Source organism: Eumetopias jubatus, unplaced genomic scaffold (assembly GCF_037043125.1).
Source record: "Eumetopias jubatus isolate StellerSeaLion01/CBP00866 unplaced genomic scaffold, mEumJub1_p1.0 scaffold_9, whole genome shotgun sequence".
In the NCBI taxonomy this organism is placed as follows: Eukaryota; Metazoa; Chordata; class Mammalia; order Carnivora; family Otariidae; genus Eumetopias; species Eumetopias jubatus.
The window spans coordinates 40,967,277-40,994,852 of NW_028274815.1; the positions used below are offsets into that span (position 1 = coordinate 40,967,277).

The 27,576-nt window shown below is 40.5% G+C and overlaps 1 protein-coding gene across 2 annotated transcripts in view; it reads right to left on the reverse strand.

Moving 5' to 3' along the window:
• Positions 1-27,576, reverse strand: part of DNAH6 (dynein axonemal heavy chain 6) — a 213,209-nt gene that overhangs the window by 119,937 nt on the left and 65,696 nt on the right. For both annotated transcript variants that reach the window (XM_088026190.1, XM_028122448.2), the window contains exons 18-32: positions 23,637-23,849; positions 22,857-22,949; positions 21,156-21,275; positions 17,645-17,825; positions 15,769-15,865; positions 13,103-13,322; positions 11,491-11,655; positions 11,295-11,408; positions 10,178-10,303; positions 9,939-10,094; positions 9,294-9,455; positions 5,754-5,891; positions 3,090-3,257; positions 2,056-2,204; positions 358-465 (exon numbers count right to left, since the gene is read on the reverse strand). In XM_088026190.1, the coding sequence (XP_087882316.1) occupies positions 358-465; positions 2,056-2,204; positions 3,090-3,257; positions 5,754-5,891; positions 9,294-9,455; positions 9,939-10,094; positions 10,178-10,303; positions 11,295-11,408; positions 11,491-11,655; positions 13,103-13,322; positions 15,769-15,865; positions 17,645-17,825; positions 21,156-21,275; positions 22,857-22,949; positions 23,637-23,849 (2,210 nt within the window). The remainder of the gene's footprint in view (positions 1-357; positions 466-2,055; positions 2,205-3,089; positions 3,258-5,753; positions 5,892-9,293; positions 9,456-9,938; positions 10,095-10,177; positions 10,304-11,294; positions 11,409-11,490; positions 11,656-13,102; positions 13,323-15,768; positions 15,866-17,644; positions 17,826-21,155; positions 21,276-22,856; positions 22,950-23,636; positions 23,850-27,576) is intronic.

Sequence of the window (27,576 nt, forward strand, 5' to 3'; positions counted from 1 at the left end):
GATAAATATAAAACTTAATAGTGAAAGTAGAAATAGATAAAAGCCCTCACATTTATGTTAAGCCCCAAGTCTGGTTTTTGGGGTCAGGAATTTCTCTTAGGTCAGGAACTTGTAACCAAATGCTAATTTGTATGACACACAGCCTAGTGACCAATACTGTGAAAAAGAGAAATGATTGATTGATGCTTAAGCTTTAGGATCTTTATTTTAAAACTAGTATTTTTAAAATTGTAAAAAATATCCCCAGAAAAGATAAGGATGTTATTACCTTGTTAGAGACAGACAAAACTGAAGAGCAGACTATCCTCTACCTCTACACAGCAGCTATGCCTTATTCTGTAATGTCTAGAAACTTACCTGAACAGAAGAGCATCATCTGTTAGGAATTTTGGCAAGTTGGAGTCTCGTAAAGCTCTTATCAACACCACATCTTCACTTAGCTCTGGATTCTCCCTTTTTAAAGACCTAAATTTAAAGGGATAATTCAGATGATGTTGCAAGAACCCAGTACTTCTGAGCATGACTTTCCAAACCTGTAGGTTAGGGATTCTACTTGCAAAAAGCTGTGGAAGGCACCCCCCTCTCCCCGCAGTGGATTCCTGCTAGAAGGAGAGGATCATTTTTCCTTGCATGCCCACTGTCCATCTCCATCAGAGCACAAGGACAGATCAGGCACTGTCTACATGGCCTTGAGGAGAATAACAAAGGTATTTTTTAAAACCTCCCTGCATCAATCCAGACTTTATTCAACCTGAATTTACACTTTCCCGACTATACCATAATGATTCACATCCCTGTGACTTTCTTCTCTCAGCCCAGAAAGTCCTGCTTTGCTCTTTTGACACCTTTTATTTCTCCTTCAAAACCCAGCCCAGTTACTCTCTCCTCCAGAAAGTTCCTCTATGGCCCTCCTCAGAGAACCTTGGGCATGGCCCTATTATGATTGCCCCCATGCACTGTGTCCTAGATGACTTGCTCCTGTGTCTGTCTTGCCCCCTGGCCTGTGGCTGTGTTCCTGGAATGCAAGTGTATCTGAACCCCTTAGTATCCCTGGTCTTTACATGGCAATCTTATAAAGGGGAAAAATACTGTATCTGGGAGGTTGAAAGAAAGAACAGAGAAGGGCAGGGAGATTTGGCCCAGGAATATAGGGGCCAGACAGAAGGGGCCCTGGATGTGTGGAGCAAGAACCAGTGAGTCATAGCCTAAAAAGAAGGACTAAAGAGAAGGTCGATTCCCTCAGAGACTCTGGATAAAGTGAGGGTTCCAGAGGTAGGGGTTTCAAGATGTTATAAAGGAGGAAGTTGAGGGCACCTGGGTGGCTCAGACAGTTAAGCGTCTGCCTTTGGCTCAGGTCATGATCCCAGGACCCTGGGATCGAGTCCCGCATTGGGCTCCCTGCTCAGTGGGGAGTCTGCTTCTCCCTCTGCCTCTCCCCCTGCTTGTACTCTCTCTCTGTCTCAAAAATAAATAAAATATTAAAAAAAAAAAGGGAGAAGTTGGGGCCTAAAAAGAAGAAAACTAGAAAGCTGCTTTACTAGAAACTACAAAGCCTCTCAGTGTTGAACCATATGGGAAAGTCAGAGGTGGAGCCTAGGACGTAAACCTGGACTGAGGTCGGAATGAGGTTGGAATGAGGAAACTGAAGTTTCTCTCAACCCTTCAGGGTTTCTCAGGTTACGGGTATGACCTACCTTACTGTATATGCATAACAACCGGTGCCTTTTAAGTCTAGTCATTCTATCTAAGGTGGTAAAGGCGGTAAAGGCTTTTGTACACTGAAACCCAACATATAAGACGAGTTCAGGGGAAATGAAAGCTAGCCAAAGCCTGTTCGAGAGACTCGGGTTCAGTGTGGGGCCAACCAGGACTGCCGTGTGATGAGGAGAGAGGCCCCATTTGGCTGTGGCCTGGGAGTGTCAAGGTAAAATGATGATGGTGGCAGCTAACATTTTTGAGCCACTCTCTATGTTGCTTTAAGAGCCGTCTGTGAATTAGCCATTTGCTTTGCTTACATGGTTTAGAATTTCACTCTTGGCCCCTTTGGTTTCTTACCCGGCCATGACCAGTACAGACTTTACAGCTCTCATGCCAAAGTCGTAGTGGTCCTGCTGAGACAGCTGCTCACTGCAAAGCTTATACATCTGGGTCATTTTTCTTGCTAATATTTTACTGGATTCAAATCCTTCCGAATATAGAATTACCTAGAATGGAAAAGTACAATGCAATGCTTCTTATAGTGTATTGACAGCGATATATTAGCATAATACCAATGTATGCAAAATCTACGTTAGGCATTATACCTCTCTGAGTTGTTATATAATTTAACAAAGAAACATGAAGATTGAAAGGAAAAGGGTTTTCTGTGTGACAAGAAGGCGGAAGGTGGGGTATTACACAGGGATGCTTGAGCAGTGAATCTGCTTTCTTTCTGTAGATGAAGATGTGGCCTTGGTGACACTGGGTTCAAGGAACAGTAGAGCCCCCTGTTTGAAAATGTTCACATCATGGAGGTTGGATGGTGTTGCAAGGCCTGCGTACAAAGGCAAGACTTGAGTTTCTCCGATCTGGCAGGAACACCACCCTGTGGACAGAATCAGTGATAGCTGGGTGCTCCCTGTATGCTCCCTGAGTATCAAGGGAAGCTACACAGGTTTGCAGCCTTCCTCTGCCCTAGGAGGCTACCTTCTTTCTGACAAGTTTCTGCATTCTTGGTTAAATAAATTGGATGACGACAGTGGAGGTGAGTGTGGACCCTTTCTTCAATCCACAACCTACTCAAATCACCGCAGTTGGCCTCAGAATCCAGATATGAAATGATGTAGACAATTAAATTCATTGATTCATTCCAGTTTTATGGGCCTACTCTATTCCAGATACCATTCTGGGCATTGGGGATATAGCAGTTACACACACACGCATACACACCAAAACATTCTAGGTGATAACAATCCTAGCTACATGAAGAGCAAACAATAATGTGTAACTTTTGCCAGGGTGCAATCATAAAGGAAACTTTCTACCTCCATAGAATCATATGGTAAATAAAACATGCTTAAATTTTTTCTGCTTTATGGTGCGAAGCTCACCTCTGCAATCAAAGCGTAATTCGGAACCATCATTGCAAAGGGTCTAAACAGGGCTTTCAAATTATCCGGCAATTCGGTTCTGCCTGCGTATCCAGGATTCATTGTGATAAAGGCTGCACAAGTCATGACCAACTTTATTTCCCGTCCCTCAAACATGAATCTAGACAGCTGTTTAAAGGAAAGAGAGAATATAAGCTAACATTTCTCTAGACATTTGGAAATTCTTTCACATAAACACCACCTGAGTACAAAACTTGTGTATGGAACATTCAAGCAAAGACTACCAGCCCAGTGAATCCTGCTGTTGGACAACAGGGAATGTTTCTCTCCTGATTCTGTACTACCCATTCCCAATCTCTTCTGGACTCAGTATTTCCTGCTTTTTTGCTTCTCTGCTCCTGCTTTGCCCAAACTGTCTCTGCCTTTCTGGCCCAGTCCTGTAATATTTTAGACCTCAACATCTTTTGCTGAGACTCAATTTAAGTTAGATTTAATGGCCCCGAAACCTTCTCCACCCCTACTTTCTGGTATTCCCTAAGAAATTCTAATGGGATCTGAGTCCTTGGGTGTTGGAGGCCCCACTCTTACTCTTGGCACTACCCCTTCACCTTCATTCAAGGGCAAACACCTGTTGAGCATCTGTTGCAGATGAGGCATAGGGTTAGGTGTGGAGGTGGAGAGCTGAGGGAGACTCACTCGGGGGCTCCCCCCCAAGAAGCTCCCAGGCCTACAGTGTGGAGTCAGATATGGAACCTGTGGTTGAGCAGTACAACAGATGCTCCACAGGAGGTGTGTGCAAAGTCCACGGGAGGAGCAGGGAAGCCTGCTTGGTCCTGAAGAATGAAGAAGGGCATTTCATGTGGATAAGCAGGGGGAGCCATCTGGTCAAAGAGAGCAGTGCATGTTCAGGAAATGACTTTGCTAAAGGGTAACGTTCCAAGAGGAAAGCATAGCTAGGCCGAGGCCTGAGCATCAAGAGTCTTGCATGCTGGGCTAAGGAATTTCAATTTTGTCCTGTGGGTGGGGGGAAGCAGAGAAGAATTTTGGGCAGAGTGATAGGATCAACCTGTGGCAGTAGACAGGCTGGACAAACTATAGAGGGGGACCAGTAAGGAACTGTTATTGAACAAATGACAAGATCCGGAATTATGGAGTTACTATTAGGGATGAGAGGCATCTAGCAGATAAAATCAAATGGACTTGATGATGGCTTAGATGCTGGGGTTGATGGTAATGGGGGGGAAATCCAAGATGAATGCCAGGTTTCTAGCTGGGCCATGGGAGGAAGGTACTATTAACAGACACAAAGAATACAGGGAAGACCAGGAGATGTGTCATAGCCCGGTGGAGAAAATGCCGGGCAGTACAACGGAGACCAGTCCTGCAGCCACCAAACGGCTGTTTGTGCTATTTTTCACCTATTCCAGAGGATCGATTCCACTCCAACTATCTCAGATGCCCTCCTGCCTTCCTTTTACCTCACGCTGCTGCCCTCCAATTGGCAATGCTTCTATCCTGCCTCCATCCTCGTTGGTCCTTCCCTCTTACTCCCCATGCTCTGCTCTCAGCTATATGCTCAGCACGGTAATAGTGATTTATGAGTTATGCTGTATCTGGAGGTCCCTGCATTTAATACAGGCCCCCTCTGAGGATGTGGGAGGCAAGACAGTGTGTAGTTGAAGGAGCTCAGACTTTAGGGTCACATAGATTTAGGTGAGTATCTTGGTTTGTGGTGTCCCCAGAAATATTTTTAAATTTCTTTGAATCCTTTTCATCTGTAACTTGGGAAAATGCCTTCTACTTCACGTAGCTTTGGTGTGAAAATGAAATAAATGAAAAGAACAATGCCTTGTACAATTTAGTGACTCATTAAAGTCCAATTTCTGCTTTCTTTTTACTTGTTCTATAATTTGCTTTTTTGCAGAGGTGATAATCAAAACATTTAACAACTCTTTATCAGGGCACCTTCTGGTGAGAATGGCCTCCGTCCCTAGAGCTACAGCTGGGTCCAGAGCCTCCCTGCTACCCCAGAACGAACCCTCATGGCTGGGTCTAGCAAAGATCTGGTGCTCTTTAGGAAGGGGACAAGATAGTGGTAGGGGACCCTCTAGGGACTCAGGGCAACGAGTATTTAAATATCAAACAACTGGCAAGCCTGTTTTGGTTGGTATAGGCTGAGAGCCTTGGGTTTTGCAGGGTTCCTCTCTCATTTTTCTGCCAGCACTAGGCTGAGCCTGGGGGCCACGATGAAGGCAGTAGAGTCCAGAAGAGGTACAGGGGAGAAACCTAACAGAGAAGTAAATGTCAAAGGCAAGAACAAGAAGAGGAAAATAGGAGGTGGAGGGGACAGGGACAGGCTGTGGGTGGATGTGTGGTGCGCATGCGTGCATGCATGTGTGTTGGGGGTGGGAAGAACAGAGCTCCTGCAAAGCAGGGACTGAGTCTCACCATCTGCGTATCCTCAGGTCCCCACACAGCGTGTGACATATAGTTGTTTCTGTGTTGCCTGGATGAGGAATTAATTCACTCAACTACGTCTTATTGCTGTAGTACTCACCAATTACACTGGAAATATGGGTAGACATGCTAAAGTTAGCATCGTTCTTCCTAAAGGGCCACAGACTTCAGAAATGCTACCTCCATGGACAATTGCCCACACCTTACCTTTGCAGCTTTGGCATTCCTAATGGTAATGAGTTGCTGTGCTATCACCGACAAAACTTCTATGTCAATTCGATTAAATTCATCAAAGCAGCACCAGGCCCCTGACTGTGCCAGACCGCTGAAGAAGCGCCCCATCATCTGAAATCAAAATAATGCCATTTGACTTTGTGCTTTATGTTTATGTTATGTTTATGCTTAGTTTTATGTGAATACTGGGCTATGTTAGAAGTTAGTGCCTTTATATAAGAGGTCCAGAGTTTCTTCCTCTGTAGGTCTGCTGTGGGGCCTGATAATTTGCATTTCTCACAAGTTGCCAGGTGACAATAACGCTGGTGGTCCAGAGTTAACACTTTGAGAACCACTGCTCTAGAACTTGGATTTTCAAAGTGTACCAATGAGAGTTAACATCACCCAGGGGATTTGAGAAATGCAAAATTTCAGGCCTTCCCCTAGATCTCCAGAATCAGGATATGCACCATAATGAGATCTTCAGGTGAGTCACAAGCACAATAAAGGTGAGAAAACACTGCTTTAGAAGAAGAAAGCTGAAAAGAAATTGAAAAACAACCCATTAATCCTGATGCTTAGAATGTGTTCCTTTATTGTTTTTTTTTAAAGTTTTTATTTAAATTCCAATTAGTTAACAGACAGTGTAATATTAGTTTCAGGTGTACAATTTAGTGATTCAACAATCCCATCCATCACCCTGTGCTCATCACAAGCGCCCTCCTTCATCCCCATCACCTATTTCACCCATCACCCCACCCACCTCCCCTCTGGTAACCATGAGTTTGTTCTCTACAGTTAAGAGTCTGTTTCTTGGTTTGCCTCTCTCTCTCTCTCTTTTTTTTCCCCTTTGCTCATTTGTTTTGTTTCTTAAATCCCACAATGAGTGAAATCATATGGTATTTGTCTTGGAATGTGTTCCTTTGAATGGCAGTGTTCATGACGTAGGTATTGATCCTTCTCTATGAGCCTGATCATTCCATTAAATTCCATTATGAATCATCCTTGATGTTGTAAGTGTTATATAATGGGTTTACATTTTTAAATTCAACCCCCAGACAAAGCAAAGAAGGCATAATTATAGTTCTAGAATACTGCAACTTCATAAACCTTGACATGGTAAGACAAAATTATCTAAACTAATGAAAATCAGAAAGTGAAGTTGGAACAGAAAGTTGGAAGGTTATATCTAATAAAATCTTGATTTCATAAGTTGGCAGATAATGTTCAAAATTGATATATACCAAATACCATAATAGACACAAATTTTTATAGATAATAGCAATTACCAGAAGAAGTAAAAACAAACAAATACAATCAGAAACTTGGTCTCTGGAGAGTGGAACTAGGTGATGTGAATAGAGAGAAAATCTGTTATTTTTAACTTTGGATCTTTCTATACAGTTTGAATTTTTTCACACGTAGATATTTCTTTAATTTAATTATTTTTTAAAGATGTATTTATTTAATTTAGAGAGAGAGAGAGAGCACGAGCAGGAGGAGCAGAGGGAGAAGGAGAGAGAATCCCAAGCAGCCTTCATGCTAAGCTCAGAGCCTGATGTGGGGCTCAATCTCACAACCCTGAGATCATAACCTGAGATCATGACCTGGGCTGAAACCATGAATCTGACGCTTAATCGTCTGTATCACCCAGGCACCCCGATATTTCTTTAATTTTAAAAGGTTAGTGTAATAAATCCTTATGGAACAAGGTAGAGTATAAATAAGAATAAATAAATACTTAAATTTCTTATCATTGAATATAATTGGTATTTCAGGGATCATCAAACTACAGACCACAGCTATATCTGGCCTGACACCTGTTTTGTGAATGGAATTTTAATGGAACACAGCCATGCTCGTTCATGATATATTACATTTACATATGGTACGTGGCTGCTTTCATGCTACAACAGCAGAAAGAATGACAAGTTGCAAGCCTAAAATATTACCACTTGGGCTTTTCCAGAAAGCTTGCTGACTCTTGCTCTAGAGTCTAAGATAAATGAATCATATAGATGCATCCTGTGGCTTTAAGTGTCACATAGCACACACTTGGACCTTTGGGAGTGCATAGTTCCCAGGAATGACTGAGCCTAAGTGATGACTAGTTAATCATTAAAAGATGGATTTGGGTGTATAAATTCAAATTTTGAGTTGAGAAGATCGAAAACAACCAAAATTATTATGGCCAAAATAAAAAAAGTCATCACTATCATAAAACTTAATTTATCTCTGCTGAGATAACGAGGTCACTTCATAGCAGTGGGAGCAAATCCCCATAAAGGTGGGATGTTAGGGAGTATGAATTCTCCCCTCGATTGCTGACAGCAGTTTCCCAGACTCTTTCCTGTGTGTACCAGAGGCCGCCTCTGCACCTGCTCTGAAGGGAGAGAGGTCACCTTTCCTGATTCACCCTTCCCAAGATTTTCTAGTCTCTCATTCCTCTCTTGTTCTGTTCCTGTGAAACAACTTTCTGCCTGTGTTGTACTTCCACTATTTTTTTTTAAAGATTTTACTTATATATTTGACAGAGAGAGACACAGCGAGAGAGGGAACACAGGCAGGGGGAGTGGTAGAGGGAGAAGCAGGCTTCCCGCTGAGCAGGGAGCCCAATGCGGAGCTCGAGCCCAGGATCCTGGGATCATGACCTGAGCCAAAGGCAGACGATTAATGACTAAGCCACCCAGGCGCCCCAATTATTTTTTGTTTATTAATAAAAAGACATTCCCAGCAACATCTCTTTTTCCCTAAATTTTAAAAAAAGGGTCAGGGTTTTTAAAGAACATGTCCTATGAAACGCTAATTTCTGAAGATGCTTCTGAAAAGTAAGTATGATTTACTCTGTAAAAATGAATGAATTACAGTTTACTTGGACAATTTAAATGATTATATTCTAAATTCAGACATTATACAGGCATTCATATAACTTTCAGAAAAATGAGACTATCAGCTCTATGTGTTAGTGGACAAAAGGCACCCCTGGTCAAATATATTCCAGATTTGAATTAAATAAAGGTAAATAGATTTCCTAACTGTGGGACTTCATAAAGTGTTTCATATGCTACTTTGTGCTCTGAAAACCTGGAAGGGGAATAAGGTGTGACCAAAAACTTTGAGAACTACTGTACTGAAAAACCTTACCATGCATTCTCACCTCCCACATATTTCATTTTTAATACACAACGCTCTGAATTGCTCATCTCTTCCCGTAAGCTTATTCCTTGTTCCTGGATCTCCCTGCTATTATATCTTGTATCTCATCTCATTTTTTTCTATTTAGTGACATGAAAAGACTTAATTTTGCCACCATTTAGTAGATCCCTCAATGGCCTTGATTCTTACCTGGACCACTCAACCCACCTTGTGTTGACTCCTCTCCCTTGCTCTATTTATCCCACTTTGACCATCCCTTGACTTATTAGTTTTCCCCTTGCTTGCCATCACCCTTTCTCTCCTTTTTTTGTCATGCCATGTTGCAAGTGAGAAAGCCCACAAAGCACTTAATGGTAGTGTTTAGATGCCGGCACGTACCTTGTAGTCCAAACCATCGGAGCAGTTGAAGACCACACATTGGATGGCAAGAGCTTTAGCTAGGTCTTTGGTTGTCTCTGTCTTCCCAGTACCTGCAGGGCCAGCCGGCGCGCCTCCCAGGTCAAGCTGCAAAGCTCCCATGAGGCAAAGGTAGCAGCGATCCTGAAGAAATGAAGAAATTGTCATTACTGAAGGGAACTGACTCAAGCCATAAATTTATAAGTCCCTTCCTTTCTACAGGAGGAGGGTCATTATTTTCTATGAAAAGTTTTATAGCAATTGAGATATACTCAAAGATCCAGGCACGTGATTAATGATGCACATCTCTGCTTCACAAAGATGTATTCATGGCAAATCCTTTGAAGAGTTAAGGTTGGATGGAACTTTTCAAGACTTTTTTTTTTAAAAATTTTAGTTATCCATTTTAGAGAGAGAGAGAGAACGAGCAGGGGCAGAGGGAGTGGGAGAAGCAGACTTCCTTGCTGAGCAGGGAGCCTGACATGGGGCTTGATGCCAGGACCCCGGGGAACATGATCTGAGCTGAAGGCAGATGCTTAACCCGACTGAGTCATCCAGGCGCCCCTTTTCAAGACTATTTTAAGAAAGCATTTGTATCACGATTAACCTAATTCATCACTAACTTACCGTGAGAGGAGTAATAACTAATCTTGGGCATGCACCCAAATACTCATAGCCATAAGTGTACTGAGAGAGTGCCATCCGAGCCACACAATTATCCAGATCTACATCCCAATAATAGCGCAGTTGTCTTTGCCAGTCAAAGGAATCGACTTCCTCTACCTGTATAAGTGATAACAATGATACATATATTAGATGCACTAATTTCAGGAAGAAATACATGATTTTACTTAAATAAAAGTTACCTTGGCTTGAACAAGTTCAGTGACTATGTCTCTTGCATGTACATCAATAGTAATTAAGGCAGTTATGATGTTTCTCTGTAATTTTGGAAGACTGCCTCGAACTATCACTGCCAGGGCATTTAATCTCTACAAATCAAAAGAAAACTTGTCATAATGAATTTTCAAAAGTCAGCTTATATATCTATATTTTTTACCATTTTTTCTATTTTTTACTATTAAATTTGGAGTAGACATTTGCCAAAGCTAATTAAAAAATTATTTAATTTAATTTAATTTATTTATTTGAGAGAGAGAGAGACAGAGATAGTGAGAGAGAGCACGAGTGGGAAGGAGAGGGAGAAGCAGGCTCCCCGCAGAGCAAGGAGCCCAATGCAGGGCTCGATCTCAGGACCCTGAGATCATGACCTGAGCCAAAGGCAGCTGCTTAACTGACTAAGCCACCCAGGCGCCCCTGTGACCTGAAATTCTATGAAGTCCTCAAGAGATGGTGTTCTCGCATCTCAAGAAAGTTGTTTCTTCCCTTTTCTGTTTCAAAGGTAATTAAAAAAAATGCAAACTTGCTTGGAAGTAGAATTAAATTTGGAGTTAAAGATTAGGCATAGCTGTAAAATGGCGTTCCCAAACAATAGCTTAAAAATTCTTGTAGAATGGTATTTGGATTCAGTTATTTATTGTGTTATTGCTGGCTGCCTGAGGATTCTCTAGAATGGTAGAAAAGCACGTCTTGAACCTAAGAGTAGAAATGGCACAAATCCTGGGGTTTTCCTGGATTGAATAAGCTTCTGTGAGAGATAACCAAGACGTACTAAATACAAAGTCTCCTTAAATGTTGCAAACCATTATAATCCTGAGATTTTTCCTCTTCAAATGGTCTTTTCCTCCTATTTTTATAAGCATTCTTATAAATATTATACAAATATCAAGGTAGTGTTCCTAAGAAAACCTGAACATAAATGGTTTTCGTAAGAACCCCAAAGATTTGTAAGTCAGGTCAGAGCATTAAAATTTCTGAAGTATGTGACTTGCATTAGCCAAATCAAAAAAAAACAAAAAACAAAAAACCTTATGACCATCCTGCACAGCATTATGTTCACTGTCACCTGGTTAAACATCTCACCTCAAAGTTCACTTTCTCAAAATCTTCCAGGGCCTCTACGTGGTTACCGTCTTCTCTTTCCAGACACTCAGTCAAATCACGGCACCACATTATTTGAGAAATGGTCAGGATCACCTGCATGGAAACATGGTCCTTAAGTGTGGGATGCATCTCACCAGCAATGGACTCAGAGGTGGACATTTAAGGAGTGTGTTACTTGAGAAGGGTGGCCAGCAGTCACCCAGTCTGTCCTTGGTTTCCCCTGATAGTCGGCGATGGCAGCTTTGCTCAGGCGACGCAGAGAAGTGAACATCGCTTCCTCCACTTTACCAAGCCATTCCTCCACGTTGCCCCGGGCTTTCAGGCCTTTTCCCAAGCTAACCTAGAGCACAATCAGAGCAATGATAACATGTTAAGTGTGGCACTTGCCAGCCATACATCCTCTGTACTTCTATAATAGAACCCTGACACACTGAAGCCTAACCACAAATACTAGAAACTTCTATTGATGTCCCACTCTACATCTCTCTATACCCCCCACCTTTATTTAACTGCTTCCCTTTGGAGCCAAATCCCTGAAAAAAGGAGTGTTTGTGACTACATGAATTCCTCACTTTCTTTTCCTACTTACGGCCATTTGATTTTTGGCCCCAACTATTCCTCTAAACCTGTTAAGGTCATTAAGGTTACCAATGTTCTTTCAGTTGTCAAGTCCAGTTGATACTTTTTAGTACTACACATATTTATTTCTTGGACTTCCAGTGACCTGACTGCCCTGCTTGTCTGGGTCTCTTAGTTCTTCTACCTTCCCTTTAACTTCATGTTTTCCCTGGATCCTAGCCGTGGTCCTCCCTTTTCTCTTCTTCTGCACTAGTGGTGAGCAAATTCTTTTGCAAGAGGGTCAATTCAAGACAAGTAAAATGTTTATAGGTTCCTGCCACTCCCGTGGATATATCTCCTGCTCTAACTGGACTGAAATACTTGGCATTTCCCCGCACATTTCCTCTATATGGAATGCTTTCCCTCCCATGTCTCTGCTCCATTTTCTTTGGCTGTGTGTGTGTGTGTGTGTGTGTGTGTGTGTGTGTGTGTGTGTGTGTGAGAGAGAGAGAGAGAGAGAGAGAGAGAGAGAGAGAGAGAAGAGGAGGTAAAGAGAGAGAGAGGGAGAGAGAGATTTCTCTCTGTGAAGTCCTGTAGTTCTCCACAATTTGCTAATGCATTCACCCCCTTGGTGTTTACTATATGCCAGGCATTGTGCAGTGTCCTAGATACACCACAGCAAACAATGACAACTAACATTTTCATAGCACCCACTGGGTACAATTCTAAGTAATTTACATAGAATTATATGTAAATTATATACATACACACACACACATTTCAAATACCATTTGAAAATCCTCAGCATCTCATCAATCAGGCACTACTACTATTCCTCATTTTATAGATGAGGTTAAAGGATGGGACTTGAATCCAGGTGGCTGGGCAGGAGACTTGGCACTCTTAACCAGTTCACTCGTCTGCCTCTTGTGGAGAGTTGAGTAAGGCTGGGCTCCAGTTATCACCACTCCGTTCCCAAGAACAAAGCACACACCTCTGTTACTGCACTTACTGTGGTACTTTTCAATCATTTGTTTGACTGTATCTCCACTGGAGCTCTTTGCAGGCAAGAATTTCATCTTTGTTATCTTTGAAACTGCTGAGCCCACAGAGTATGATGCGGTAGCACTTGATGAATGCTTAGAGTGACAGAGAGTAAATTTCTACCCTCAACCCTAGAAGGGCAACAAAGCTTCCCTATAAAGAATCATGAACAAAAAGCACCTCACCCGTTCTCCTTCTGGTGATAGCATCGCTAAAATATCGTTAGTGTAAATCTTTTCTGGCTCTCCTTCCACACCAGGAATTTTTCCTTCAGTAGGAGGCATGAGAGCAAATTCAAGCTTTGAAATGGAGTCAAAGCATTTCCTTAAGTGTGGCTGCACAGCTTGGGGATTTCGTGTCTGGGCCAGAATCTCCAGAAGTTCATCATTTGACAAGAAGTAAAATCTGGATTAACGAAAATACTTAGAATATAACTTGAAAGTGAAGGAAAGCCTTATGTAGACATGAAAGATAAATCCCTTAGCCATATCTCTTTCCCAATCACTGATTTCCTGAACTTCCAACCTATTGGTCCTGGGTTTCTGGGGAGACTACATGTCTCTACAATTGTTATGGAGACTAGTGTGGATGCATCTCAGACATCCAGAATTAGTGCCTGATACATAAAAGATACCTATTTTTCAAAAAATTATAAAAAATGCTAACTCTTGCTATGACCTTGATTTGTTCTAGAGTGAAGATATATTATTTGTTTTCTCTAGAATCTAGCCTTACACCCCCCTGCTTTCAATACCTAATGTGTTGGGTAGATGGATGGGTGGTTACAGGAGCTTTATTTGGTTCTGTGAATAACCACATGTGGACCATGCCAATGTGATCCTGCACGGGATTTTCTTAGATCTTGCCCACTAGGGCCATTTGGAGGCATGAAGACACCATAGGAAAAGAACTGGAGAAGGGGCATACCTGGATGCCCAGGAATAAGGGCCTGGCCAGAGAAGATATTTCACTTCTGGAGTGGAGGAGGCTACCTATGAGAGATCCCTTGGTTTTGGAGGGAATGAATGGTAAAGAGCCCATGGCAGGCCCCACGTGGAAGAGAGGGGGCCAGATATGCATCAGCCCAGTCAGGCTGCTCTGCTGCCTTGGCTCTCTTCCCCTTGCCCCAAACCTGGAGACCTCAGAAAGCTCATAGGGAGAGGGGAGGGTTGATCACCACATAGCCTCATGATCACTAAAGCCTTTAGACCTGCAACAAGCTTGGGCAGGGAAGGGGGAAGTTTTCACTTTGAAAGAAGTTCAGAGTTTGATTATTAAAGATCATTTATTGGGTTGAGGTGACAAGAGGTTTTTGTTTGTTTGTATTATTTGAGAATGACCAGAAAATTCATGAGGTCTGCTCAAGATTTGGTCCAGGGGCAGGGAGAAACCTGCCCCCAGCAGGGAATGCAAAGGCAGTTATTAGTTAGAAATAAAGATGCTTTTGGTTGGACTCTATCAGTCCTGCTTCTTTTATCATCCACTAATAATTAATTTGTGCCCATGCCTCTTTCAGCTAACGAAACAGGGGGATAACTATAAAGATTGGACCATGAGCCCTGTGAGAGCAGGAATAGTACTGTATTTGTCTTGTGTCCCCAGGAACTAATTTGGTCTGCAGCTCACTGTATGTCTTCATGAAAGCCTGCAGGGTGAAATCAACACCACATAGAGCCTCCTGACATAACACACATAGCAAAACTAGTTCATGCAGTTCTAAACAAAAGAACAAATAAAAGCGGATGCTTTTAGGTGGTCAGTATTATCACCAGTAAATTTGTTTCCAGTTTTCTTTAAGTATCAAAAGTAGTATATAGATTTTCTCTGGCTTTGGGAGACTCAACTTGGGAACCACTCAATTAAGAGTGAAACAGACAAAAGGCACATTCCAAACCTCAAACGCTTTCATCTTTATCCATGTTGCCTAAAGGATGTTTTAGTAAGATTTGTGTATATTCTTTAAAGCCTGACCACTTCTGTTAAAATTCAACCAAATCTTCTGGATCTTGGATTTCTCGTGCACACACATACCCTGTCCTGGTCCCCAGCAACAACCCCTCTCAACCAAGTAACCCAATAAGCACCTACCCCTGGCTGCCACAGTGCTTGTCCAAGGACAGACCTTAATGGCCATTTCCTTAACAACTAACAGGAAAATACCAGGGAAGATGAACCATTTTGCCAATGTCCTCTGTGTTACACTACAGTGTGCCCTAAGGAATGAAGTTGGGAACTTTGGCCACCATCAGATAGTTTCTCCTGGTTTTAAAAAAACTGTATTATAATGTTTATTTGCATGACCATCCACCTGTTAACCATGAGCCCCATTAGGGCAGGAATCCAGCCTTTTCTTCTTTATATCTTTAGCACTGAGCATAACATTTGGTATGTTTTTGGAATAAAGAGATGAGTAAAAAATTTCATTTGGAGTTTGTGAAATGATCTCTTGGACAACTTCTCCAGTGACACTCTTAGGTCACCAATTAATGCAAAGAAACCTGCTCAGGCAACAGAGGGTCCTCTGACTTTTCGCATGCCCCTCTACAGACACATGCACAGGCAGGCACACACATGTGCACCCAACAGTGAAACAATGCTGAGACCTAGAATCCCTCCAGCACCTCGGATACCTACCCACTTAATCCTCCACCAAATATTGTACCTTTATGCTTGAGCCTTACCCACCCCAATCAAGATATCAGCTGGATTGATCAGCCAATTATCGTTATCTTTCTTGTTTCGTTCTGGTTCCCTGATGTTTTGAGGTTACGGTTTGTTTTTAAGTATATCCTTTTAAATTAATGGATAGTCTTCACTACTAAAAACATCAAAGGTTGCTTTATAAACTTACCTTGGAAAGATAACTCTTTTTGATTCTAAATATGCCTCTAGACACTTTTGAATTTGGTCAAGTAATGCATTATTATTTTGAAAAGTCTCCAGAAGTCCTGTTTATTGGGGGGGGGGGGAAAGGTGTTGGTAAAATTGTGTTAAAAATAAATAGAAAATACCACTTTAAGTGGAAGTAAAATATGATATCAACATTCTTTAAAGCTTTGGTTTTATTTGATAAAAAACAGTCAAAAAAATTTAAATTGCAGGAGGTGGGCTAACAATGTTAACTATTACTTTTAATAACATTATCTAATGGTAATTTTAATATTTACCACAGACAAACAAGTATTCAACCTGAAACAATTTTTACCTGGCACCCCCCCACTGCTGGGAATGCATGAACCAAAGCCAAACCCAAGTACAGACCGTTGTGCACCCAAAGTACATTCTCACCTCGGGTCTTCACCTTTGTTCTCTCTGCCTTTCATACCCTCCCTCAGATTTGCAAGTGTCTCACTCCCTCTTTCCTGCTGCTTTATGCTTGAAAGCCACTCACTCTATCAAAAAAGCCCTCCACTACACACACACACACACACACACACACACACGGCAGCCCCAGCTGTTCTCTAGCCCCTTATGCTGCTGAATTTTCCTTCATACCTTTATCATCACCAAATGATATTTATAGGTCCATACTTCTTTATCTGAAATCCCTAGGACCAGACATATTTTGGAATCATATATATATTTTTAATTTCAAAAGTTATGTAACAAGTCCAGTGGAGACTGTGGTAGCACTCTGTGATCACACACGTTAACATTGTTGCAGCAAAGGTTTGAATATGCATGTGGTAGGCAGAATAAAGGGTGCTCAGAGATGTCCATGTCCTGTTCCCCAGAACCTGAGAATACGTTAGTGTATATGGAAAAAGGAAGTTGGGAGATATGACCAATGATCACGGGATGGGGAGATTATCTTGGATCATCTAGTGGGCCCAATGTAATTGGAGGGGTCCTTCGAGGAGGGAGTCAGGAGGGTCAGAGGCAGAGAAGGAGATGTTAGGACAGAAGCAGAGGCTGGAGTGATTCAACTGCTGGCTGGAAGGTAGCTAGGAGTCAAAAACTGTGGGTGACTTTCAGAGCCCCAAGGTTTAAAAGTTTTTAATTCTATCACATCATATAGTTTTTCCTTTCTGTTTCTGTTTTTATGTAAGTGTCTTTGGGCAAAGGGCAAAGCCCAGCAGGCTGCCTCTGCTTGACAGGGAAGCTGTCTAGAGCTATTCACCAGAAAAGGTCATATGTTGCAGAACAACAAGCAAGCTTGCTGAGGCTTTGATAAAGTTCAATAACCTTGTATGTGCATGCACCAATGCTTTGATTCCATACCCTTAGAAACAGAACTCATTAAAACATATTTCAATCTTGAGATTAGAATTATAATTTGTGGTAATATTTTTAAATGTTTTTAATAAATTAATGAAAAATAAGATGTGGAAATTTTTATGGTTATAAGTCTGTGAGAGCTTTAGCAGAATGGGTCAACTGAATGTGAATATATATCTTGTAGTCAAATTCTGACATGCAAGCCTCACTGAGACTCTGTGGCAGAGTCCCCAAATTATAAAAGCAGCAAAAAGAATCAGATTCTTGGGTGCCAAAACTATGAACTAAGCTGACAGGTAATAATAACAATGATAATAATTAACAACAACAACAGTGTTCAATTCACATTGTTCAGCAAGAGTGTCAGATGTACCACAAATATTCCTGGTCATCAATGCTGACAAGAATCAAGGATTGACTGTACCCCAAATTGCCAGAATCTTATAGGTGCTAAACATTTTAGATGGTTGTAAAGTCTTTTTATTTGTTTTTTAAATTTTGTTTTATACCTGGTTGAGTAGCTGCTCGAAGAGCGTTAGGCAACCGGTTCACCTTCCTCATGATTTCTTTCCATGACTTATCCACTTGCAGGAACATCTTAGCCTCGGCAGGCAATTGCCTCTGAATATCTGGAGCATTAAAAATACTTTCTAGGTAGAGCCAGTTTCTCTGGCAGTTCAGCCACTCTTCCTAGGAGAAAAATATGGGCATTATCAAATTTTTCATCCCAAATCGAAAACACAGTTACATTAAAAATAATGACATGGGGACTCATTATATCTTTTTCATTTGGGGGACTTCTCACAGGTTCTTTGAGATGAAACCTCCTTACAAGGTCCAAGACTCACTGCAGCCTAATTTCAACCCATGCTCTACTAGGTAGAGTTCTAATGAGTCTACCGTGTGGTAACTAGAATGCACCCAGAGAAAGGATTAAAATGTCCAGAGGAGACAGTCTAAGGGGAGGCAAGATACTTAAAGAACTCTGAAGGTTGGGAAGTGTTTAGTGACTATTTCCAAATACAGAAAGCGTTGTCCAAAAAAAAAAAAAAAAAGTTTTTTGTTTTTTTTGGCCTCAGTTACATCTATATTCTTCCCTCTCTTTTTAAAAAAGAAATATGATTCATTTTCTTCAATCAAAAAAGTAAAATCAGAACATACGGCAAGTACAGAGGACTGGAGGAAGAAGAAAATCACCCCCTGCCTCTGTCACTGTTCATCAAAGAAACCAGAAATGCAGTGTCGGGACCTAGGTCTCACTGTCCTCTGTGTCTCCCGCCAGTGCATGTGTCGGCCCAACATCTGTGAGTTTCTCACTTCTCACTCTGGATTTGGGGGTTATGCCTGAGGCCTAGTGTCACAACCACTCCCTGATTTATCTCAGGTCTCTTACTTTCCAGACAGTTAATTCTTTGGAGAGTCCCCACTAGTCGGCACTTTATGGAAGGGCCCTCTATGAAAACATTACTTTGCTCTGTAGTCCCTCCCTTCATAGGGCTCAGCCATCAGTAGAGGAGGCCAGACTGGGGTCAGATTATAAGGGGTTCATCAAAGAGGGTGGATTCCTGAAAATGAACTCTATGAAACAAAGTTGGAACAAACACTCTTTTCCTACTTAGTGCCTTTATTATTTCACAGATAACATTTCATATTAGAATATTTAGAAACCTAAACATAATTAAATCAAACTAAACATCTGAAGTCTAAGAAAGAGATTGGATGGGAGCAAAGTAAGATCAGTGTAAGTGGATTCTTTGTTCTACCATGGGATAACTTGAGGTAGAATAAAATAAAAAGGAAAGGTGTACCAAAGGAAGGGTACCAAGGAGACTTTAAGCAAGTGTGTGTTTTTCTAGTAAATACGAGGTTGTTGTGGCATTGTGAGAGGCTGTCTAAAAGCTGCGAAGGCCTGAAGCTTAGAAGCCCAGGTATTCCCTGCCTGCGCTTAATGCTGTTGCCAGCAAAGGTTTAAGCCAGTTAGTAAGTTACCAAAGCTGTCTGCCATTTCGGGATGGAAACTGGTTGAGGAGGGAAAGTCTTTCACTGGAGTGTATGCATAGGCAGATTGTTCTTAGAGGTGCTAATTCTTCTAATTGACAAGAAGACCCTTTCTTTTCCAATTATGAAGCTATAAATATCAACTGGCCAAGGTACTTAGGGAGGGGAAGAGGGTGGTACGGAGGGAATGAGAGTAGCTTAAGACAAGGGCTCACAAGATGTCCATCGACAGATGAATGGATAAAGATGTGGTGTGTGTATATATATATATATATATATGGAATAGTATGCAGCCATCAAAAGGAATGAGATCTTGCCATTTGCAACGACGTGGATGGAACTGGAGGGTATTATGCTGAGTGAAATAAGTCAATCAGAGAAAGACATGTATCATATGACCTCACTGATATGGGGAATTCTTAATCTCAGGAAACAAACTGAGGGTTGCTGGAGTGGGGGTGGGGTGGGAGGGATGGGGTGGCTGGGTGATAGACATTGGGGAGGGTATGTGCTATGGTGAGCGCTGTGAATTGTGCAAGACTGTTGAATCACAGATCTGTACCTCTGAGACAAATAATGCAACATATTTAAGAAAAAAAAAAGAAGATAGCAGGAGGGGAAGAATGAAGGGGAGTAAGTCAGAGGGGGAGACGAACCATGAGAGACGATGGACTCTGAGAAACAAACTGAGGGTTCTAGAGGGGAGGGGGGTGGGGGATGGGTTAGCCTGGTGATGGGTATTAAAGAGGGCATGTTCTACATGGAGCACTGGGTATTATGCACAAACAATGAATCATGGAACACTACATTCAAAACTAATGATGTAATGTATGGTGATTAACATAACAATAAAAAATTAAAAGGAAAAAAAAAGACAAGGGCTCATATTCTTAGGGTGAAAAACCCTTGGAGCTTCTCTGTTTTTTGAACTTTGAATTCTGAAACCATTGGTGGCAGGATTCAGTCACTGACAACACAAGTTCATTGAATCATTTCAAGAGTTGAATGATTTCAAAAGCCCTCATCTCAGGAGAAGATTCAGTTTTCATACTGGGGCAGTGATCACTTTAAAACACAGAACAAAAAGAATTTTTTTTAATCTTAAGAATTAACGAATACTCAAAATGCTATCTTGAATCATGATACCCATCAGTACTTCCCATCATCTAGACCTGCATCTAGAACTCCACTATAAAATCTTTTCAGGCATGTGTTAGGTTTCTGTGAAAACTTTGTTTAAATGTAAACTTCATACCACACTGTCAGTTTTGTCTCAATAAAACTATAGATTTATAAATAAACACAAAATGTCGGCAACATCTAGGAGCTGAGGATGACCTCCACCTGATAGCCAGCAAGAAATTGAAGCCCTTAGTCCCAGAGTTGTGAGGAAATTATTTCTGCCAACAACCTGAGTGAGCTTGGAAGTGGATCCTCCTTGAGTTGAACCTCTGATGAAAACCAAGTCCTGGCCCACAACTTGATTGAACCTTTGTGAGACCCTAAGTAGGAGACTCAGTTAAGCCATATCTGAACTCCTGACTCACAGAAACTGTGATATATATAATAAATATAGACTGTTTCATACCATCAAGTTTGTGGTATTTTGTTTCATGGCAAAAATAACTAATTCAAGAGACATGGCATAATCATATAAAGAAGAACTTAGTATATTTGCATTTTCTTTACATTCTGAATATAATAAAATGTCAACAATTAAATCTTATCTAAACTACATCATATTTAGGGCGCCTGGGTGGCTCAGTTGGTTAAGCGACTGCCTTCGGCTCAGGTCATGATCCTGGAGTCCCGGGATCGAGTCCCGCATCGGGCTCCCTGCTCGGCAGGGAGTCTGCTTCTCCCTCTGACTCTCTTCCCTCTCGTGCTCTCTATCTCTCATTCTCTCTCTCTCAAATAAATAAATAAAATCTTTAAACTACATCATATTTAAATGATTGGAGAAATGATTTCTAAAGTACCATGGCTCTCCAATTCTCTGAGCATGAAATTGCCCTCACTCACCAGTGTTTGATTAAATAAGGCAAGTTGTTTCTGCCAGTCATCTACTCGAGTTTTCAACGGACCAACATAACGTGATGAGGCAATGGTTGCAATGTTGATGGTGCTGTCATCAAGAAGGACCTTTAAAGAAAGAAGAAGAAAATATGCAGCATTATGAGTTTGTGCTCTCAAAGATAATTACAGATGTTTAATCCCAAGAGTCCACTTAAAAGCCAACTTTTTAAATAAATAGCTTAGTCTCACCTACTGTTTCCTACCCATCCATTCCCCTTCTTCATCCACTTCAGTGGCTCACAACCCACTCTGACGTTCTCTCAAATGTCACCAAGATACTTTTGATTGCCAAATCTTGGCTATTTCTGTAATTATTAATGGCACATGTTTTTTGTTTGGTTCAATACTCTTCTCCTCTCTCCCCCTACTCTTAGGTGTCTGGTACCTTCTTTATACCATTTGGTCATCTAAGCTTTTATTTCTCAAAGGATTCAAAACTTGCAAAATTAAAAATTTTTAAATTAAAATTACCTTCTCTATCTAATGAAACATCACTTTATCTCAGTTATCTTGCAGAAGAGGGAAACTGAACTCATTCATATCAAGCTTAGAACGACTATAAACAGTTTTCTCTCTACCTCCTTCACCTACTTTTCCCCTTACACTACAGCAACCCTTACAGAACATGTGCATTCTGTAAAAAATGTGTCTGTTAATCTGAAGGATTTTAATTGCCCTATTTAAATTATAAATTTCTTGAGAGCAGAAGCCCCATCACCTAGCATCACTTGGCCTCCTACTACCTGACTTTCATCTTGGGTTTGCTCTCTCATCTACTGCCCAGAGTGACATCTGGTCTTGCTCTTCTAACCTATACCTGGCAAAGCCATCTCATCATTAGTTCTGGTGTGGGTACACCCAAATGGGCCAGGGCTTTGCTTTTTAAATTAGGCCATAAGACACAGATCCTTTTGCTAAATAAATGTGTCTTTGAATTTTAAATCACTAAGAATATTCCAAACACATGGATTAGATTTATTTTCTTTTATTGTTCATAGAGTATAGCCATCTACTCCTAATCTCAAAAAATTCAAGTGAACTTAGTTTCCTAGTATGCTATAAACCGGAAATGCTCATTCATGTTTCTTTGCCTCATTGAAATGGTTTGAAATGCCCTTCGTTCTCATCTATGTCTGTCAAATACCATTTATTCTTTAAGGTCCAGCATATCTTGGCTGGTCTAGGAAGGATTCTGTGATCACTTCAGCCATAAATTATGTCTTGTTTTTCAAAACTCTTCAACTGTTAACTACAGGATTATAATTCTTATATATGCTACTTTTATTGCTTTGCTAAATATTTCATATACAAGCATTCCTGTCAGTTATACATATTCATATCTTGCCTTTCCAATTAGATTTTTTCTTAGTAACTCTCATATTTCATTCCTTTATCATAATTTCCCGTAGAAGATTCAGAAGTAGGTCTGACCAATCTTTTTTTTTTATTTGACAGAGAGAGACACAGCGAGAGAGGGAACACAAGGGGGTGGGGAGAGGGAGAAGCAGGCTTCCCGCTGAGCAGGGAGCCCGATGCAGGGCTCGGTCCCAGGACGCTGGGATCATGACCTGAGCTGAAGGCAGATGCTCGATGACTGAGCCACCCAGGCGCCCCTACCAAGGGTTTTTAATAACCCAGTTACCCTACCTGTATGTCATCTGTGCCGCCCAGGATAAACACATCTTTGGAGTCCCGGTGAGGGAGAATAACGAATTCGGTTGTTTTCCAAGAATCCTCCACCTTAGAAATAATTCACGTCTTAGGATACTTAAATTCATTTCTGTTTAGGTACTCAATAAATGCATGTAGAATAAAACAAGTGAAAACTCCATAATCATCCCATTTTCCTCTTTACTGCCTTTAAAATTCTTAAAATCCTCGTCTTGGTTAAAGGATACTGATATGCTAAATTTTATTGATGAAGATTAATACATATGAATAACTTGTGATATGTTAATGTCTACCCTTTACCACTTTATGCTTTAAATGTAAGGAAAATACTTGTTTTTATACAGGTGATTTGTAGGTATGTGTGTATTTTTAGGGTAAGGAGGTAAGTAGCTTAAATAGAGAAGTCTCTTCAATGTAGCATTTCACAGTTACTTTTTTCTGGTAGTTGGAAAGATGATGTATTTTGGTATAAAAGATCTTCCTTGGAATGTGCTTTTTTATATAAGCATGCAAATATCAAACTTTATTGTCATCAAAGTGGGCTATAAGCTAAGTAGAGAGAGGATACTGATAAAAGTGCTGCTGATAATAATAATGATAATAAATGTAAGGAAACAACAGAAGGATGACTGATAATGAGAGAGTGAGAGCTGCAATGTTGAAAAACCCATCTAGATGAATCAAAAGTTGGTGATCTTCATGCTGAATATGAAAACCTACATTTCTTGATCTTCAGAACATATTTTTCAGATTTACCTTTTTAAGAATTGTTTCTAAGGCAGCTTCTCCAGAAGCCTGTCCAGAAATGTCCTGGATTTCTTGGCCAAAATCAAAAACATGCAACTCAGAGAGCTTCTCCAAGGTTAATGGAATTTCAAGGTCCACTAGGGAGGCATCAACTGTTTGTTCGATAGCTGCCCAATGTCTTGCCTTCAAAGTTGGGTTCCTCAAGTCAATGATAACTGGAAGCTGGAAGGCAAACACTCTCAAAGGCACCATGCTTTTTATCTTTTTTTTTTACTATAGATATAGGAGTTTGATTGTTTTCTTTCTTCTTCTTCTTCTTCTTTTTTTTTTAGTTAACATATAGTGTATTATTAGTTTCAGTGGTAGAATTTAGTGATTGGTCACTTGCATATACCACCCAGTGCTCATTATGTCAAGTGCCCTCCTTAATGCTCATCACCCAATTACCCCCTCCCCCCCTCCCCCACTTCCCCTACCTTAAAAACATAGCCCAAGGCTTCTGGTTTCACTTCAGCAATGTGGAGAACTGGAAAGAATACCACTTGTGCTCTTACAAAAAGAAAATTCTGGACAAACTGAAAATTAATGACTTCTATTGAGCCCATCAAAAAATTGAGGTTGCAGGGCAACCAACTAACTCAAAATTTGGGGAGAGACTGGTATCTGTAGATTTCTCCACCGCAAAAAAACAGGACCTGAGAATTTGCTTACCTAGGACAGATGCCTTGGGTTGCCGCTTAAGCTAGCAAGAAGATTCAGCTAAATTTCAAAAATAAATTGCTAAAGAGTGAGTGTAGGGTAGCATGTGAAGTCCCTGGGGGCTACAAATACAAAGATGTTCACAGGGAAGATTGGGGAGAATCCTAAGAAAGTCTACCTTATGGTGTTGCCTGGGGGGAGGAACACAGCAGCCACTATTTTAACTCTAATCAACCCATTTCTCCTAGTTTCCCTATGGAACAAATGACTTAATGTCAGGGAAATGAGCAACAAACACTGTCATTTTAAGGCATTGTGATAACCCACTGTAGATTTCTGTATATACCGGGAGAAACAGAATTGGAAAAATAAAAGCTCTACTCATGGGGGGAGGGAAAGAAATACATTCTAGGCTCATTACTACAGCTGGAGGAGGGGCAGGAATACCAGTGAAGGTCAACAGTCTGAGAACAAGGAACACAGTGCCTTACTAAGATAGAGGCTTAATCAGAACACAAATGGAATGCCCCTCCACACCTCTCCCACTGGGCTAACAAATACTGAATAAAAATAACAGTGGAATACTGACTGATTAGCTACAAGGGACAGATTCTCTCTGGGGACAATACATAGAGAGGACCTAAGGTCAGGGAGAAACAAAAATTGAAAAAATCATCTTTGGCAAATGAGCCCAAACCATTAAACACAAGGTATCAAAAGAACAATTTGAAGGCTGTAGTATATTGAGGGTAACCACAGCAACAGCAAACCTCAAATCTAGCCCAATTCTTTACTAGATTTAACATAATATGCCATACAAAAAGCCAAGTAGGAGGAAAGGCATGCTCATCTCCAGGCATAAAAATTATTTACTTCAGTATCTACTGTACTACATAAGATGTCTGGCTTTCAATAAAAATGTAAGAACTGTATAAAAGTTAAGATAAACATACACTTAATAGACAAAAACAAAAAACAAAATAAAAAAATAAACACCAGACTCAGATATGACACACAATGTTGAAATTAATAGAGAATTCAAAATAATTGTAATTAATATGGTAATGGCTCTAATGGAAAAGGTAGGCAACATACAAGACCAGATGGGAAATGTCAATAGAAAGATGGAAGCTGGGACACCTGGGTGGCTCAGTCGGTTTAGCATCTGCCTTTGGCTCAGGTCAGGATCCCAGGGTCCTGGGATCAAGCCCCTCATTGGGCTCCCTGCTCAGGAGGAGCCTGCTTCTGCCTCTGCCTGCCACTCCCCCTGCTTGTGCTCTTTCTCTCTCTCTCTCTCTCTGACAAATAAATAAAATCTTAAAAAAAAAAAAAGAAAGATGGAAGCTATAGTTAAGAATTAAATAAATGTTAGAATGGAAAAAGACAGCAAGAGAGATAAAGAATGCCTTTGATGAGCTTGACACAGCCAAGGAATCGGTGGACTGGAAGATAAGTGAGTAGAAATTCTCCACACTGACAGGAGAAAAAAATAGTGGTTAAAAACCCCAAACAACCAAAAACCAAAACCAAAACCACAGACAGAGCATCCAAGAGCTATAGGACAATATCAAGTGGTCTAAAATATGCAATAGAAATCTCAAAGAATAACATAATGGCTGCATTTTTTTTTTCCAAAATTAAAGACAGACACCAAACCACAGAACCAAGAAACTCAGGGAATGCTAAATGGGATAAATACAAACTGTAAACAACAACAACAACGCACACCTGGGCATACCACATTATAAACTGACAAAAATGAAGAAAAAGAAATAATCTTGAAGACGGCTCAACCAAAAAATACAAATTATCTACAGAAGGACAGGGACAAGAACAATAGATTTCTTGTTAGAAACCATGCAAGCAAGAAAGTAATGAAAGGATACTTTGAAATTGTTGAAAGAAAAAACAAAACCTGTTGACCCAGTATGATAAGTTTAAATTATCATTTAAATTATCATTCAAAAAAAGGATAAAGACTTTCTCAAAACAAAAATTTAGGGAATTCATTGTTAGCATACCTACTCAACAAGAAATATTAAAGGAAGTTCTTCAGGCTATGAGTCAGAATCTTAGATCCATGCAAAGAAATGAAGAACACTAGAAATGGAATAAAGGCAAAATAAATTTCATTTTGTTTCCTATTTTGATTGCCCTGAAAGATGATTATATAAAATAAAAAATAGTAGTAATATACTGTGCATATAGTATATGTAAAGGTAAAATACAAAAACCAAAATGATGAGGTACATCAAAGGGACACAGAAGTCAACTCAGAGAGTTCTCAATAGCCGAAGTTGTAATGATTTAAGCAAACAATAAATAATGTAGTATTGTATTATAATCCAAATTATAAAATAAATATCCATGAGTTTATACCGACATAAATAAACAACCGAATGGATGGTTGGATTACCAGACAGATAGATAAGCAGACAGAGAACAGATAAATCTATACAGAAAGATACAAATTATCAACATCAACAGTGAAAAACGGGACATCACTTCTGATCCCACATACCTTTTTTTTTTTAAAGATTTATTTATTTATTTTAGAGAGAGAGTGAGAGAGAGTGAGTTGAGGGAGAGAATCTTCAAGCAGACTTCCTGGGGAGCACAGAGTCGGACACAAGGCTCGATACCACAACTCATGGGATCATGAACTGAGCCAAAACCGAGTCAGAAACGTAACCAACTGAGCCAGCCAGGTGTCCCAGATCCCACATACTTTTAAAGGATAAATAAATATTATGATCAATTCTATGTCTACAAATTCAACAATTTGGATGAAATGGACCATTACTTTGAAAAATACATTATAAAACCCCTCAAGAAGAAATAGATAACCTAAATAATTCAATATGTATTAAAGAAATTCAATTTGTAGTTAAAAGTCTTCCAAAAAAGGAGACTTCAAGCTGAAATGGCTTCACCGGTGAATTCTACTAAACACTTAAAGAAGAAATAATATTAATTCCATACTCTTTTCTCCAGAAAACAGATGAAGGAACCCTTCCCAACTCATTTTAATGTATCAAAAAAGCCCCTAAATTTAAAAACTGAATTTAGTAACATCATAGGATATAAGATCAATATACAAAGTATTCGCTATATAGCAGCAATAAACAATGGGAATTTGGAATTAAAAACAATATTATTGGGACGCCTGGGTGGCTCAGTTGGTTAAGCGTCTGCCTTCAGCTCAGGTCATGATCCCAGGGCCCTGGGATCAAGTCCCACATCGGGATCC